This window comes from Semicossyphus pulcher, unplaced genomic scaffold, assembly GCF_022749685.1.
Source record: "Semicossyphus pulcher isolate SPU_LCO1_2020_fin unplaced genomic scaffold, fSemPul1.0.p SCAF_10, whole genome shotgun sequence".
Lineage (NCBI taxonomy): Eukaryota > Metazoa > Chordata > Actinopteri > Labriformes > Labridae > Semicossyphus > Semicossyphus pulcher.
Genome location: NW_027211604.1, coordinates 11268631 through 11281410, shown reverse-complemented (window position 1 = coordinate 11281410; position 12780 = coordinate 11268631). Strand labels below are relative to the sequence as shown.

At 39.0% G+C, this 12780-nt stretch overlaps 3 protein-coding genes across 3 annotated transcripts; all 3 read left to right on the top strand.

Annotated features, from left to right (window-relative positions):
- Positions 1 to 1861: 1861 nt before the first annotated feature.
- Positions 1862 to 4220, top strand: LOC138600397 (TOG array regulator of axonemal microtubules protein 1-like). The gene is made up of 8 exons (XM_069671809.1): positions 1862 to 1912; positions 2060 to 2228; positions 2547 to 2786; positions 2910 to 3033; positions 3261 to 3366; positions 3455 to 3693; positions 3805 to 3963; positions 4100 to 4220. Exons 1-8 carry the CDS (start codon positions 1862 to 1864, stop codon positions 4218 to 4220), a joined length of 1209 nt encoding a protein of 402 aa, XP_069527910.1.
- Positions 4221 to 5304: 1084 nt separating this feature from the next.
- prdx4 (peroxiredoxin 4) lies at positions 5305 to 8460 on the top strand. Its single transcript, XM_069665629.1, has 7 exons — positions 5305 to 5602; positions 6923 to 7040; positions 7141 to 7257; positions 7393 to 7515; positions 7706 to 7836; positions 7996 to 8030; positions 8336 to 8460. Exons 1-7 carry the CDS (start codon positions 5392 to 5394, stop codon positions 8384 to 8386), a joined length of 786 nt encoding a protein of 261 aa, XP_069521730.1. The 5' UTR covers positions 5305 to 5391; the 3' UTR covers positions 8387 to 8460.
- Positions 8461 to 10855: 2395 nt separating this feature from the next.
- LOC138598273 (diamine acetyltransferase 1-like) lies at positions 10856 to 12376 on the top strand. Its single transcript, XM_069670029.1, has 6 exons — positions 10856 to 11061; positions 11200 to 11251; positions 11364 to 11444; positions 11546 to 11647; positions 11765 to 11805; positions 11908 to 12376. Exons 1-6 carry the CDS (start codon positions 10996 to 10998, stop codon positions 12073 to 12075), a joined length of 510 nt encoding a protein of 169 aa, XP_069526130.1. The 5' UTR covers positions 10856 to 10995; the 3' UTR covers positions 12076 to 12376.
- The last annotated feature ends 404 nt before the right edge of the window (positions 12377 to 12780 follow it).

Here is a 12780-nt window from a genome sequence, read left to right as displayed (position 1 = left end):
AAAGATTGAAAATGCCTACAGCGGGTATTTGTTGTAGTAAACTGTTACATTGAGGTTGGTATATGATGCAGGGAAGCGCTCCATGGAAACATTGGTTTTATGTGTGCACTGTTGTAATAAACAGACTGTAAGGTACACTGTTTGTGGACTCCTTGTCTTTATGTACAGCTGTTGGGGGGGATAACTTTAACCTTGCACTACAGTGTTCGATGTCCTTAGCAAAGTATTTATAGGTTTATTAGAGCACCTATCCATATCAAAGTCTTTGAAGGTTATTCAGTCACATATGAAGTGACTTCAATAAAAGTATTAAGTTACTATTCATGAGTCAACCACGAACTTACTCTGCAAGTCAATTTGAGCTACACATGGTTTAATTTGTGTGGTGGGTGGGCCGGACTTAAGTGCACATCCCTAATCATTCTTACATTATTTTACAACTGATATTTGGTTGATTTGTTAAATTAGTATAAGGAAAACCAGAACAACGATCAGTGATAGTCAAGTGGAGCTGCTGGCCGGGGTGTTGATTCTCAGTGGGATCAGCAGTACTCGAGCTACTGGGCGCTGCTGGTGCCGAAGGCCGAACATCCTGTCCAAGGTCAAGTCTTCAACCGGGGCCCAAAGCTGACCATCTTTTTTTACTGGATTACTCCTTAGGTATCACTTACAACTGATCTCTTCTAGGGGATGGCAACATAGATCTTATTTCCAAGTATTTGTTGCTTTTAAACTTTGCATACCTGCAGCGATCAAATGTGTTATTCTCCAGAGATCATTGAGGGGCAAACCTTATTTACAATGACAACAAGTCAATTACAAAAGCAAAAAAAGGAAAGGCAACAAACGAACATAGGAAATGAAAGACAACTATCATGGAAGATATTTTGAAAAACAAGATAATATAATTACCATACACATACTGTGTAGAGATAATTTCAAGGTTATGTAAGAAACAGGCTTAAAACCCACCAACAAACAGCCGCTACACGTGGGTTGTTCCTCAGCTTGTTTTTTTTAACACGACCTGTCAATGTTTTGAGCGCTTCCGTGTTGAAATAACCAACTGAATGAAGGCTTTATTTTTTTTCCCAGAAGAGTGCCTTGGTTTTTTTCGCCTTCATAACACTCTGTTTGAACTTCTTAGCACTGCAGACACGCTTTTTTTTGCTTCGAAATAGTTTTGTGGATTGGATAAGTAATTAAAAATAAAATTAAAATTATGTTAAAACTTTGTAAATATAGGTTAGGAAGTTTAAAGTCACATTTCTAATATGCCCAAGAGGTAAAAGTGCTTTTATTTTAAGGAGTTGCTGTATTTTTTTCCCAGGAGTTAGGAGCACTTCAAATACACAGGCGCTCGGGTGGGTCAAACCCTGTTGGATACTGAAGAACACAATAAATGTAACTTTAAGTTTTGTGTGGATTTATTGATCTCTTATTTATTAATGCTAATACAATTGAAATTTGAAAGCTCTGTTTCTCACTTAGTTTCCCATACTTTGACAGTCACCTGTCATCAAGCTTAAGGATCTGTTACAGTTTTAAGTTTAAAGGTTGTACATATGCTTAGGTTTGAACCACTTTTTAAGATACAATATAAAACATATATCTAATGACAATATTGCATATATATGTATTACACACACATACAGACCTGCTCACGCACACACAGAACACAATGGAATGGAATGTTCCTGGTCAGTGTGACATCAGCTCTCATTTGGAGCAGGAACTTTTCATATGAAAACATCACAACAGGCCTCATTTTCACTCTGGTCACAGGAGAGAAAGCACTCACTTGTCTCTACAGTGAACGATTTACTTGTGTTTCTTGGAAGCGATCTAAAAAACTTCAAACATGTTCAGTCGATATTCGACATTCACGCAGAAGAACTGCACTGCTGTTAATGTAAGTGACCCAATCTATTTATCTCTGATCTCCTGCAGCTCATATCTGAACGTCTTTTTCAGATGCATATAGGGCTGTTCTTTGCTCTTAAAACCTCGCCTGCATCTTGGAAAATATATTTTCATCTTTTGTACCTTATTTTCTCAGCAAACTGGCAGCCAGTTTAAACAGGAGAGCCCTGTTGGCTTCACCAGTGAGTCCAGGATCATGGACCTTCAGCGGGCTGAGAGGGCCGAGAGGGCTGCTTTAACTCAGCGTGCAGAGAAGCTGTGCGCTGCAGGAAAAGCCCGAAATGACGCTGTTCTGGAGAGACTGGGTCTCCACATTCACGATGTTAACCTGCCTAAACCTCGCCCATCAGCTTCTCCCCAAAGAACCAAAAAAAACTCTGGACAGGTCAACCCTTCATTAGATGAATCTGAACAGATCTTAATGGCAATATTTCAGCCGTTTTTTGTATCAACACTCAGTGAATCAGGTCAGTTTCTCTAAATAGACAAAATGTAAGTGATGGTGTCTTTATTTGGAGGGAACTTCTGTTTGTTTTTGTCTGTTCGGCTCACTCAGCGTGGTAACTATTGCAAAAGCACAGTAGGAGTTTAAATTATGCCTATTTTGTTGTTTATCTCCGTAGACGACGGTTGTGCAGATGAATACAGGCTTCCATCAGCTAAAAACAAAGTCATGGATGTTGAGGAAAAACTGGAGAGCTCCAAGCTGAACTCCGCTCCTAAACCTCAACCCCGACCTGCTTCTTCAAGGATCCCTGTGCTGGTGCCTTTGGCCCCACAGCCTCCAAAAGTTCCTCAGACAAAGAAAAGAGGAGCTGGACCAGGGAGGATCCTGCAACCTGTAAAACCAGTCAAAGACACAGGTATGGTCTTCTACACATCCTGAATAATCAAACTATTTTTCATGGGTTCCTTTAATCTACAATTAGAACAGTGACCTGAATTAGAAGAAAGGCGATAAAAATGTAAAGTTTGTGTTTTACCAGGCAGGAAAACAGAGAGTGACCGCAGCCTCCAGACTGCAAATGATACTAAGGTGAAGCTGCTGCCATTGACCCAGCCTGCAGGGAGCCTGAATGTGTGCTTTCAGCTGCTCTCCTCAGACGACTGGTAAGACCTTAAACTAAACTGGATCTTATTTTGGGAAGCAGTTTGACATCAGTACAACCTGCCAAAAGCTACTTTACAGAACTTTAGATGGGTACCTGAGCTAAAACTAGCCCCTAATTATATTTCACAAGTTGGTAACATTTGCAGTAGTAGTCAAAAGTGCAGGTTTGTTTGTGTTATTCCTGAAGTCAGTGCAGTGAAATATTTCTTGTTGTATAAACACACAGGCAGAAGAAAATAGTGGGCCTGAGAAAAATCCTGGCTCTGGCACAGCAACACTCAGAGATCCTGAAGACCAAATGCCATGAAGTGTGTCTGCTTCTCATTGAGGAGGTATGTCACACGCTGTCCTTTTTGCAGTTCACATTAACCTACAAGTGTCCATCAGTGTGTCTTGACTAATGGTGTTTATTCTGTTCAGGTGAAAAACCTTCGCTCTGTTGTCGCGTGTGAAGCTATGAACACCTTAGCCGGGCTGTATGTCCACCTCCAGAAGGCCATGGACCCAGAAGTAGAGTCAACAGGCCAAACACTGCTGCTCAAACTGGCGCAAACTACCAGCGTCTTTATCCATCAGCAGGCCAATCATGCACTGGATGCTATGGTGGAAAACTGCAGCCACTCTCGTGTACTCAGCGCCCTGCTGAACAAAGGGCTCAGGTAAGAAGAGAGAAGATGTTGCAGGAGCTTCACAACTACGGAAAATATAGTGAATCTAAACTGTTGCTTGATCTGTTTCCCTCATATTGGATGTGTTTTTGTCCTTTTCAGCCACCGTTGTGTTGCTGTAAGATGCAGCATGGCCCGACACCTGCACCAGCTGGCTGACCGCATGGGAGCGTCCCACATCCTGACAGCAGGAAGAGGCATCACTCAGCGCATCCTCACTGCCGTCTCTAAGATTTCTGTGGACGCTTCACCAGAAGTCAGGTACGTATTTAACTTCTGTAAATTTAATGTACATCATGCTAAATGTTGTGGCTTGTGATTTGCTTTAAAGTGTTTTCACAATCTTGATTTATTTTAACTGAACATTGAGCTAAATCAGAAACGTATTCCTCCACAGGCAACACGGCCAAACAATGCTCCTGCAACTGGCCCTCCACCAAGACTTTCTGTCATTGTGGAAGAAGACTGTCCCTGACAAAGAAAGATTTTACCTGGACAAGCTCCTAAAGAAGAAGTAAAATGGAGGAGATCTGCAATATTACAATGTGTCTTATATTGTATATTGCTATGATACTGTTTTAAATGTTGTTGCAAATAAATGTCATGAACAAATTTTAAAGATGCTTTTTGAGTTAGCCTCTGTTTGGAGAAGCCAGCTGGAGTAGTCTATCATTAGGGAGCTAACCTATGTGTTCAAGCAAAACATATTTTAGCCACTTAAAAATTTCCCATTTAAAAAAAATCGATGTGTGCAATATATGGTGCATATTAACTGCTTCCCCTTCCTGTGAGCCACTGCTGTTCCCCCCCCCCCCCAACCATATAAAGCCTTTATCTTTGTTTGGGGCCAGGCATTTTATCATATCAGCGGTTCAGGTCAGAAAGTGCTGTCGTGAGGTCAGACTGAAATTAAACTTCACTTTTCTAAAGATAATAAACACGGAGCATGCTCTTGTTTTTCCGGGCTGTACAAAAAAAAATGTGTCTTTTTAAAAATTTAGATTTCAGTTTGTGTTGTTGAGTGATGTTGGCCTTATACAGCTGTCAGACGAGGTGGCAAAAAGTTCTGGAGTGTTTAATAATTACTTTTGATATATTTTGATCTATAACTCTTAAAACCTTAAAAAATAAATGATTTATAAAATAATAAAATAACAAATGAGTAATAGCAGAAAGTATAACAGCTACGGAAAGGGCCTTAAATTTACAGACATAATGGGTCTCATGAATTATGCTATAGCTTAACAGCTTCAAGACGTTTAATATTGAACAGTCTAAAGATACATCATTGACATCCAGGGAAGAGAATAAAATATGGTTTCTTATACCTGCAAGCAGGACAGTAATGTAGACCAATTAAACATCTAATATTTGGGATGAGTGTAAACAATTTAAAACTAGACGATGTCCTGAAGAAGAAGGAGAACGAAGGAAAGGTATGCGGAACTATAGAAAGGCTGTGACAGGCTATTTATGTATTAAGGAAAGTGGGTTAAAGAGGGCTGATTGTGTTGGAGGAATGAGCTAATTAACTCCAGAAGATGGCAGTAATGCAACAATAAGGAGGCCAGCTGCTGCACAACCTGCGTGACGAAGAAGACGAGGAGAAGGAAGAAAGCTCTTCAAAATCCTGCCTACAGACTCAAACGCATTGCCAGTTTGGCTTCTAACTCTCAACGCTACAGCACGATGGAGTTTCTCCCCCACACTATCATGAAGAAGGAGCTGTTATGCTCCGCTGTCCTCCTCCTCTTCCTCACCAGCTCTGTCACATCTGCAGAGGAAGGCGCTAATGTGAAAAACTCCCAGTGTCACAACTACGCGGGAGGACACGTCTATCCTGGGGAGGCTTTCCGTGTGCCTGTGTCCGACCATTCCCTGCACCTCAGCAAAGCCAAGAGTGAGTTCGTTGAATATGATTTTAGTCAAAGCCGGCAAGTTAGCATTTGCATATTCAAAAAAGTGCGCAGTGATTTGCGAACAGCTGCTGCAGAGTTAGCATGCTGATCCAGGACAATAGACATAAAGTGTGTGTCTGCAGCGTGTGTTCATTTGTGATCAAACTGGTTTAATTCTTATTTTACAGCTTTAGAAGTCAGTAAACTTTAAATCATATGGTGTTTGTAGGACACGTCATTCTGTTAAGTTCATTGCTGATCCTTCCTCCGCCCCTCAAACACATGACAGTGTAGTCCCAGGTCATAATAGCACTACATGGGTTTGGAATACAGCAGGAATAACAGGTCTTATAATGTGCAGTATTATAAGCAAATATAACAGTGAGGGCTCGTCCGTGGTAATATGTAACCTACACATACACGTGGCAAAAGAGAGGAAAATGATTATGTGTTGCTTGGCAACCATCCAGTTCCAGTCAAGTTCAGGAACTATTTTTTTTGTTGGGCTAAATAAATAATTAAATAAACACATTTTTTTTATTTATTACAGCACTATATGCCACTTGTAGAAATGCTGTATAAAAGCAATATCACACTCGAGGTTGTGCTGTTGTAAGGAATATCAGCACGGCTGTATTCTGTAATTTGGGCTGCAGCCTGTCAAGACCGATCACAGCCGTGCTGATAATCGGTGGAACAGCACAAACTCCAGTGTGATATTGCTCAAGTAGTGCATACAGTGTGAGAAGTAAGTCTTAATTATAATAATAGCAATGTACGGCAACTGCAATAAAAATGGTCATATTTATCCACCAAAGAACAATTGCTTTGTTCTGTCTCCATGGACTACGCATAGAGACATTTAGTCATATCAAATGTTATGGAAAAAAAAGAATTGTGTGTACGAAGGAGTAAATAGTATGGAAGAAGTAAGTAATAAAGTGGATGTGCAAAATACTAAGCAATGGGAGGTAGAAAAAAATGCAGAACAAAATGTGTATGGAGATTGTAAAGAATAAAAATATAGGCATATAGGTAAAGTGAGAAATTAATCACCATTTTTAAACATTTCTGAGATGCATACTGTCCAGCTCAGTATAAATACATAAATACAACCCTAAAGCTTCCACCTGTATACATCAGACCCTCCTAAAAGTGTAAAAATATACCTGACTTTGTTATTTCATAACTAAAGCTGTAATCTTTCTTTCTCTGCACAATTTTGCTGTAATGAATATCTGACATTTAGTTATTGCAGGAACAAAACATCATATTGATGTAAAAATACCTGATTTTATCAACATTTCTGTCTTCCACCACAGTCTCAAAGCCTGCACCACACTGGGAAGGAACAGTCGTCATTAACGGAGAATTCAAAGAGGCGAAACTGTCAGACTACAAAGGCAAATACCTGGTCTTTTTCTTCTACCCCCTGGACTTGTGAGTTACATCTCAGACACACATTATATAATCAGTTGATCTGCATTATTGGGATTGATGCTCATCAGCAATTTTATTGTGTTTTGTCTGTCGTTTTCAGCACATTTGTCTGCCCCACTGAGATCATTGCATTCAGTGATCGTCTGCATGAATTTAAAGCCATCAATACAGAGGTGGTCGCCTGCTCCGTGGACTCCCAGTTCACTCATCTGGCCTGGTAAGATGCTGTCCTCGATACACACGATGAAGGGCTAAGAGTGTTTTTTAATCTTTTACCACCATTGATTTTTTGGCATAATTTTGTGCTTCAGATTTCTACTTTGGTTTGAATTACATCTCTTGTTATTTACAGGATAAATACACCCAGAAAGCAGGGTGGACTTGGACCAATGAAAATCCCTCTTTTGTCTGACCTCACTCACCAGATTTCAAAAGACTATGGAGTCTACCTGGAGGACCAGGGTCACACACTGAGGTACACTTTCACTTCTACATTTATGGCCATTATCAAAGGTTTATAGGCGACACATTTCTTTTTATACAACACTGTTCTGTCAATCTGAGATGCTTTAGGACTGCTAACTAAACGTTATAGGAGCAGGCATAACTTTATAAGTCACATCCATGGAGGTTAACAGTAGCTAACACACACCTGTCTCTCTCAGGGGACTCTTCATCATCGATGACAAAGGCATCCTGAGGCAGATCACCATGAACGATCTCCCCGTGGGACGATCTGTGGATGAGACTCTACGGCTGGTTCAGGCCTTCCAGTACACTGACAAACACGGAGAAGGTACCAGGAGCCCATTTAAACTAATTTCGTACAAATGTTAATTAATTGAAGAAGCTAAAATTCAGTCTTTTTTTGTATGGCTATAATGGAGTAATGTGACAGTAGCTGAAAGTAGCGAGCTGTTTCTTGTGCTGACTGGAATGATGTCATTTTTTACAGTGTGTCCAGCAGGATGGAAACCAGGCAGTGACACAGTGAGTATAAATATTACATTTATTGTATATTAGTATGATTATATGTAGTAGTATTAGTATCATTAGTAGAAGTATAATGTGTCCTTCTAAATTACAAGTTTAGTCTATTTTGCAAAAGTATTTTACGGGAAAAAATTCAGGTTTTGATTAAAGGCCAGATTGTGAAAAGAAAAGCTAAACAATGATATGGATACTTTACTACTAATTTATTAACATCGATCTAGTTTACAGATTGTTCTAGTATATTTTTGTGTCCAATGTTTTCCTACTTATCGTGTACTAATTAAATCATTTCTTTGCCACAGATCATTCCCGACCCTTCAGGCAAGCTGAAGTATTTTGATAAACTGAACTGATCTGCGTTTTCATCGTCCCAGTCTGTGAAATTCAGCACTTACTGAAAGTCCAAATAAAAGGTGTTTTCCAAGAATGGTGTGGGTATGGTCTGATAGAGATATCTATTTATATAGAAAGACAACACTAAATGCAGTTATGGCTCAGTTCTTGTTTCATTAATACAGAATATTTCAGTGCCTGCACACTGTGAAGGAGCAGCTGTCTTTGATGTGAATTCACCCAGCAGCTGCCAGATGCTCTATTGAGACAACAGATTAAAAAGAGTCAAGAAAGAAAGTTTAAAAGTTAAGTTAAGTTACATTAGCATACTTGCTGTTCTAGCAGCTGTTATGGTGTCTGCTTTGAATTCGCTAGAATATAAATGTAAACACGGCTGCTTAAACACGTGTCATGTTAAAAAGTGGCCCGAGGTGCGACACAGTCCGGTACGACAACTTTCCTGAAGCGTGTACTCAAATGTTGAAGTAAGAGTTATGGAAGGACACTGCAAATTCTGGGTAAACGGTTCATATTGATTGATTATTTCTATATAGTTATTTTTAATGCCTGAAACTGCTGGCGGGGTAGGTGTCAGAAGAAGCGATTAACTGCACGCTGCATTTGTTTATACTTTCCAGGGTACAAATTTAAAGTGAGTGATACATATGACTGTTAAAGAAAACAGGATGAGATTTTTTGTTCATAACCACCACTTAAGCATGTACAGGACAAAATCAGGAAAGAGATAAGAGGTACGGCTTTGACCACAGGGTGCGCCAAAATCAACACAAACTGAAAGTTCCTCAGAGGAGCTTAAAAGTTCACATCAGCTCAAAAGAAAACTGATTTCTTTTTCATATTCCTGCTTTGTCCTTTCATATTGGAGGAACTGGGGGAAAAAAGAAAGTGAAGTAATTGCAGTGTAAAATGTGTCAAAAAAACAAGCTGATGCTGAGGTTCCACATGGGGGAAAATTTCTGGATCTTTTGGCACCAGAATGAATGCAAAGTTAAAGAAAAGTTCCTGGCAGTCTGCATGTTAAGTACAGGTGCACAGACTTTAAAACAATGCAATCAAGGAATGGCATGACTTACTCATATCCAGGTATTTTATCCCGTTATTTAAGTCAAAGTTGCAGTTCTTCTGTAAAAATACTCAGCATGTTAGCCCTGTAGGCTAAATTAACTTAAGCAGTAAAATAGTTCCTTCCTTCTGTAGATATTTAATGTGCTTCTTTTGACTACTTAATCATGAGTGGTAGTTAAATCTACAGCAATGCATCATGGTACATAACATCAGCATGTTCCCTGTCAGGTGAGACCTACTTATCTCTAAGGAGTCCACTTTTCATGAGTTGAGAAGACACAGCATTTTACAACTTTGTGACTGTATTTTCCAACTTATCTAAGGGGCTTTAAAATAGATTACTCAGTTCAAGGCTATACAAACTACCTTGCTCGACAAAGTAGTGGAGAAAAATGTCCTATATTTGCATAACATAGTATAAAAATACTTAGGCAATGTGCCTCAAATAACACAACACACAAAAGGTGTTTCCTCATTAGGCCTTGCAACTGCAGCAGAAATTCATCCTGAACGTCATGAATGTCATGTGAGTCCGGTTTGTGGTTTGTTTGTCGTCGCAGGGAAATTTGCTCTTGAGAAAGTCAGCCAAACACAACTGCATGAAGTCTGTTTAAAGGACAGTAGTGAAACTATTTCTACGCCGTGTCCCTTAAAGACATGCTGTCATTTTAACACACGGAGAAGGATCAGAGTGTTCCTGACTGTCACCAGAGGGAACTACCAGCTCTTGTGTCTGTCCGTCTAAAAACTTTTCTAAAAAAAGGTTTTCCTGGCTAATCATTACACCAAAAGATGTCACCACTTCACAGACTTGTCTCTAAGCGTCTACATGAAGAGTTATTCAATCACCAGCTCATTCCTAGCAAGTTATAACCGTTAATGTTCCAACTAATTTTCCTTGTTTACTTTTTATTGGAGGTACAATCCATTAATTACATAATATGAATTAATATAATATGTATTATGTAATAATTATAGATCAATAAAGTTTTATTTGTCCAATCTCAGCAATGCAAATGAGGGTATAAAATGATGTAGTGTTGGATGTTTTAGGTGTCAATGCAAATAATAACATATAAAACACAGACGCAGAGTGCTTCACAAAGAAAAACATTAGCATGACATAAAAACACACTTCTGTTCACATGTGGGTTACTCTTTGCTCTGCTCCACAAAACACTGTGTCCACTGAGTGTGTTTTCCAGGTCTGGTTAATATTTACCTTTTAAACAACATTCAAATGAAGTACACTGATCCAATAAGATAAGGTGTCAACACAGGGAAGAAAGAAACAGGATGTAAAGTGCTCTTTGACCATGTATGGATTAATGAACATGTCAGCCTCCTCAGGGGACACATAAAAGAGAAGAGAAAGAAGCTGCTGCACCACTGCGTGTGAGGCGTCAATGCAAGTGTTTCTCTGCTGGTTTTCCACATTCATTGGCGGGGGATGAACTCCTGAGGAGCGAATGAAGAAACAAATTTTGCTTTTATTCACATTCAGAGGATTAGTGAGCAAAGGGAAAAAAGGGAAAAAGAGAAAATGGCCAATTTTATATTACGGAAGGCCGAACCCAAAGACGTGTCTGACATCCTGCGACTCATAAAGGTAAGATAACCATTAAAGTTTGGACCGTTTGATAAAAAATCTTTCATTTCTTTAAATTAACTGTTTGTTGTATTTTTAACTGTCCAACTAAAAACCATTATTCACTGGCTTTTCTGTTTCCTACTTCCTGTCTTTAAGGAACTTGCGAAATTTGAGGAAATGGAGGAGAAGGTCATGTTGACCGAGAAAGGTGCTTATCTCAGCCCACTTTACATTTCATACATACAGTATATTTACCTGTTTTTGATAAGAACTGATTTCAATATTCATACATTCTTATAAAGTCAATGTCCCGTTTTTAGAACTACTTGAAGACGGCTTTGGGGATCATCCATTCTACCACTGCCTGGTTGCTGAAGTCCCAAAAGATCAGAGCTCAGAAGGTAAAAACTTTATCTAACACAAAACTCTCTCAATATATGGGCCAAATTTGTGCATAAATATACTTTAAATCCAACCGCTAACTTGTACTTCTCTCTTTTAGGTTACACTGTGATTGCCTTTGCCATGTACTACTTCACATACGATCCTTGGATTGGAAAGCTTCTCTACCTTGAAGACTTCTACGTGATGGAGGAGTTTCGTGGTGAGTCTGTAGATAGTGTACGATGGTAACAAAAGTTAATGAGTTACAAAAAAATTTAGTGGGACATTTTTTACGCAACCTCTTATGAACTAACTGTTATATTTGATCTTTGACCAGGTCTTGGCATTGGTTCACAAATCCTGAAGGTCTTAAGTGAGGTACGGTTTCCAATGAACAGATAAAACTTCTAAATTTCAGCTGAACTGAAAACGTTTTGAGCTCTTGTGCTTTATGTTTTGCTTTGTTTTCCCCTTTTTTAGACGGCCGTGAAGACTCGCTGTAGCAGTATGCACTTCATCGTGGCAGAAAACAACACAAAGTCCATTGAGTTTTACAAGCGGAGAGGAGCAGCTGATCTCTCCTCTGAGGAGGGCTGGCGTCTCTTTGAGATTGAAAAGGAGGACTTGCTGAAAATGACTTCAAAATAGAGTTTACTGTTGATTCATTTGTACTGTTGGTGATCGCTATTTTACTTGGGTAAATGATTTGGCACAGTTTTAAGAAATGAAAAAAAATCAACTGTTACCTATAAAAGTGAATGTTTTTTTCTTTTAGTGAATCTGATATTTAGAAAGACCTCTGCTGATTAAAGATGAACACTGATGTTAAGGAATTACAATGTTAACTCTACCGCTGTATTGTGTCTCATTTGATTCATTTTCTGGAACTGTTTTGGCAAAAATTGTCAAAAAACTTGTGAAAAGTTACAAAAATATAAACATACCTTTGTGTACTGGTTTTTCTTTTGACTCAACTTTCACCCTGCGACCCCATGTGGGGCCCTGATCCCCAGGTTAGGAACATCAGATTTGTTATCTGCAGAGGGAGTGTTTTGTATTACTTTTTCACTGCCATTGCAAAAAATCATTTTCCTGAAATATTAAAGACTTAAAGTAAACCCAGGCGGGAGTAATATTTGATTGTAGTTTTATTCTGCATGTGCTCTGGGTTTCTTTTCATTGAGTGAAAGTAGCAAAATCAAAACATTTAACTCCATTACAGAAAGGATGTATTAAAAATGGTGCTTTACTTCAGGTAAAGATGTATTAGCATCTTAAATTAGGTGCCGGTAAGAGTACTCTTTACAATGCCTGGTCAGTGTTGGGTTATAATAACCTATTGATGGCCTATTA

Excerpts from the sequence above, each read along its gene's own strand:
- LOC138600397 (XM_069671809.1), top strand. The coding sequence starts at position 1,862 with ATGTTCAGTCGATATTCGACATTCACGCAGAAGAACTGCACTGCTGTT. Across the intron at positions 1,913-2,059 it reads AGAACTGCACTGCTGTTAAT|CAAACTGGCAGCCAGTTTAA; the intron begins GTAAGTGACCCA and ends TTATTTTCTCAG. Across the intron at positions 2,787-2,909 it reads AAAACCAGTCAAAGACACAG|GCAGGAAAACAGAGAGTGAC; the intron begins GTATGGTCTTCT and ends GTGTTTTACCAG.
- prdx4 (XM_069665629.1), top strand. The coding sequence starts at position 5,392 with ATGGAGTTTCTCCCCCACACTATCATGAAGAAGGAGCTGTTATGCTCC. Across the intron at positions 7,837-7,995 it reads CACTGACAAACACGGAGAAG|TGTGTCCAGCAGGATGGAAA; the intron begins GTACCAGGAGCC and ends CATTTTTTACAG. Across the intron at positions 8,031-8,335 it reads GGAAACCAGGCAGTGACACA|ATCATTCCCGACCCTTCAGG; the intron begins GTGAGTATAAAT and ends TCTTTGCCACAG.
- LOC138598273 (XM_069670029.1), top strand. The coding sequence starts at position 10,996 with ATGGCCAATTTTATATTACGGAAGGCCGAACCCAAAGACGTGTCTGAC. Across the intron at positions 11,062-11,199 it reads ACATCCTGCGACTCATAAAG|GAACTTGCGAAATTTGAGGA; the intron begins GTAAGATAACCA and ends CCTGTCTTTAAG. Across the intron at positions 11,806-11,907 it reads TCCTGAAGGTCTTAAGTGAG|ACGGCCGTGAAGACTCGCTG; the intron begins GTACGGTTTCCA and ends CCCCTTTTTTAG.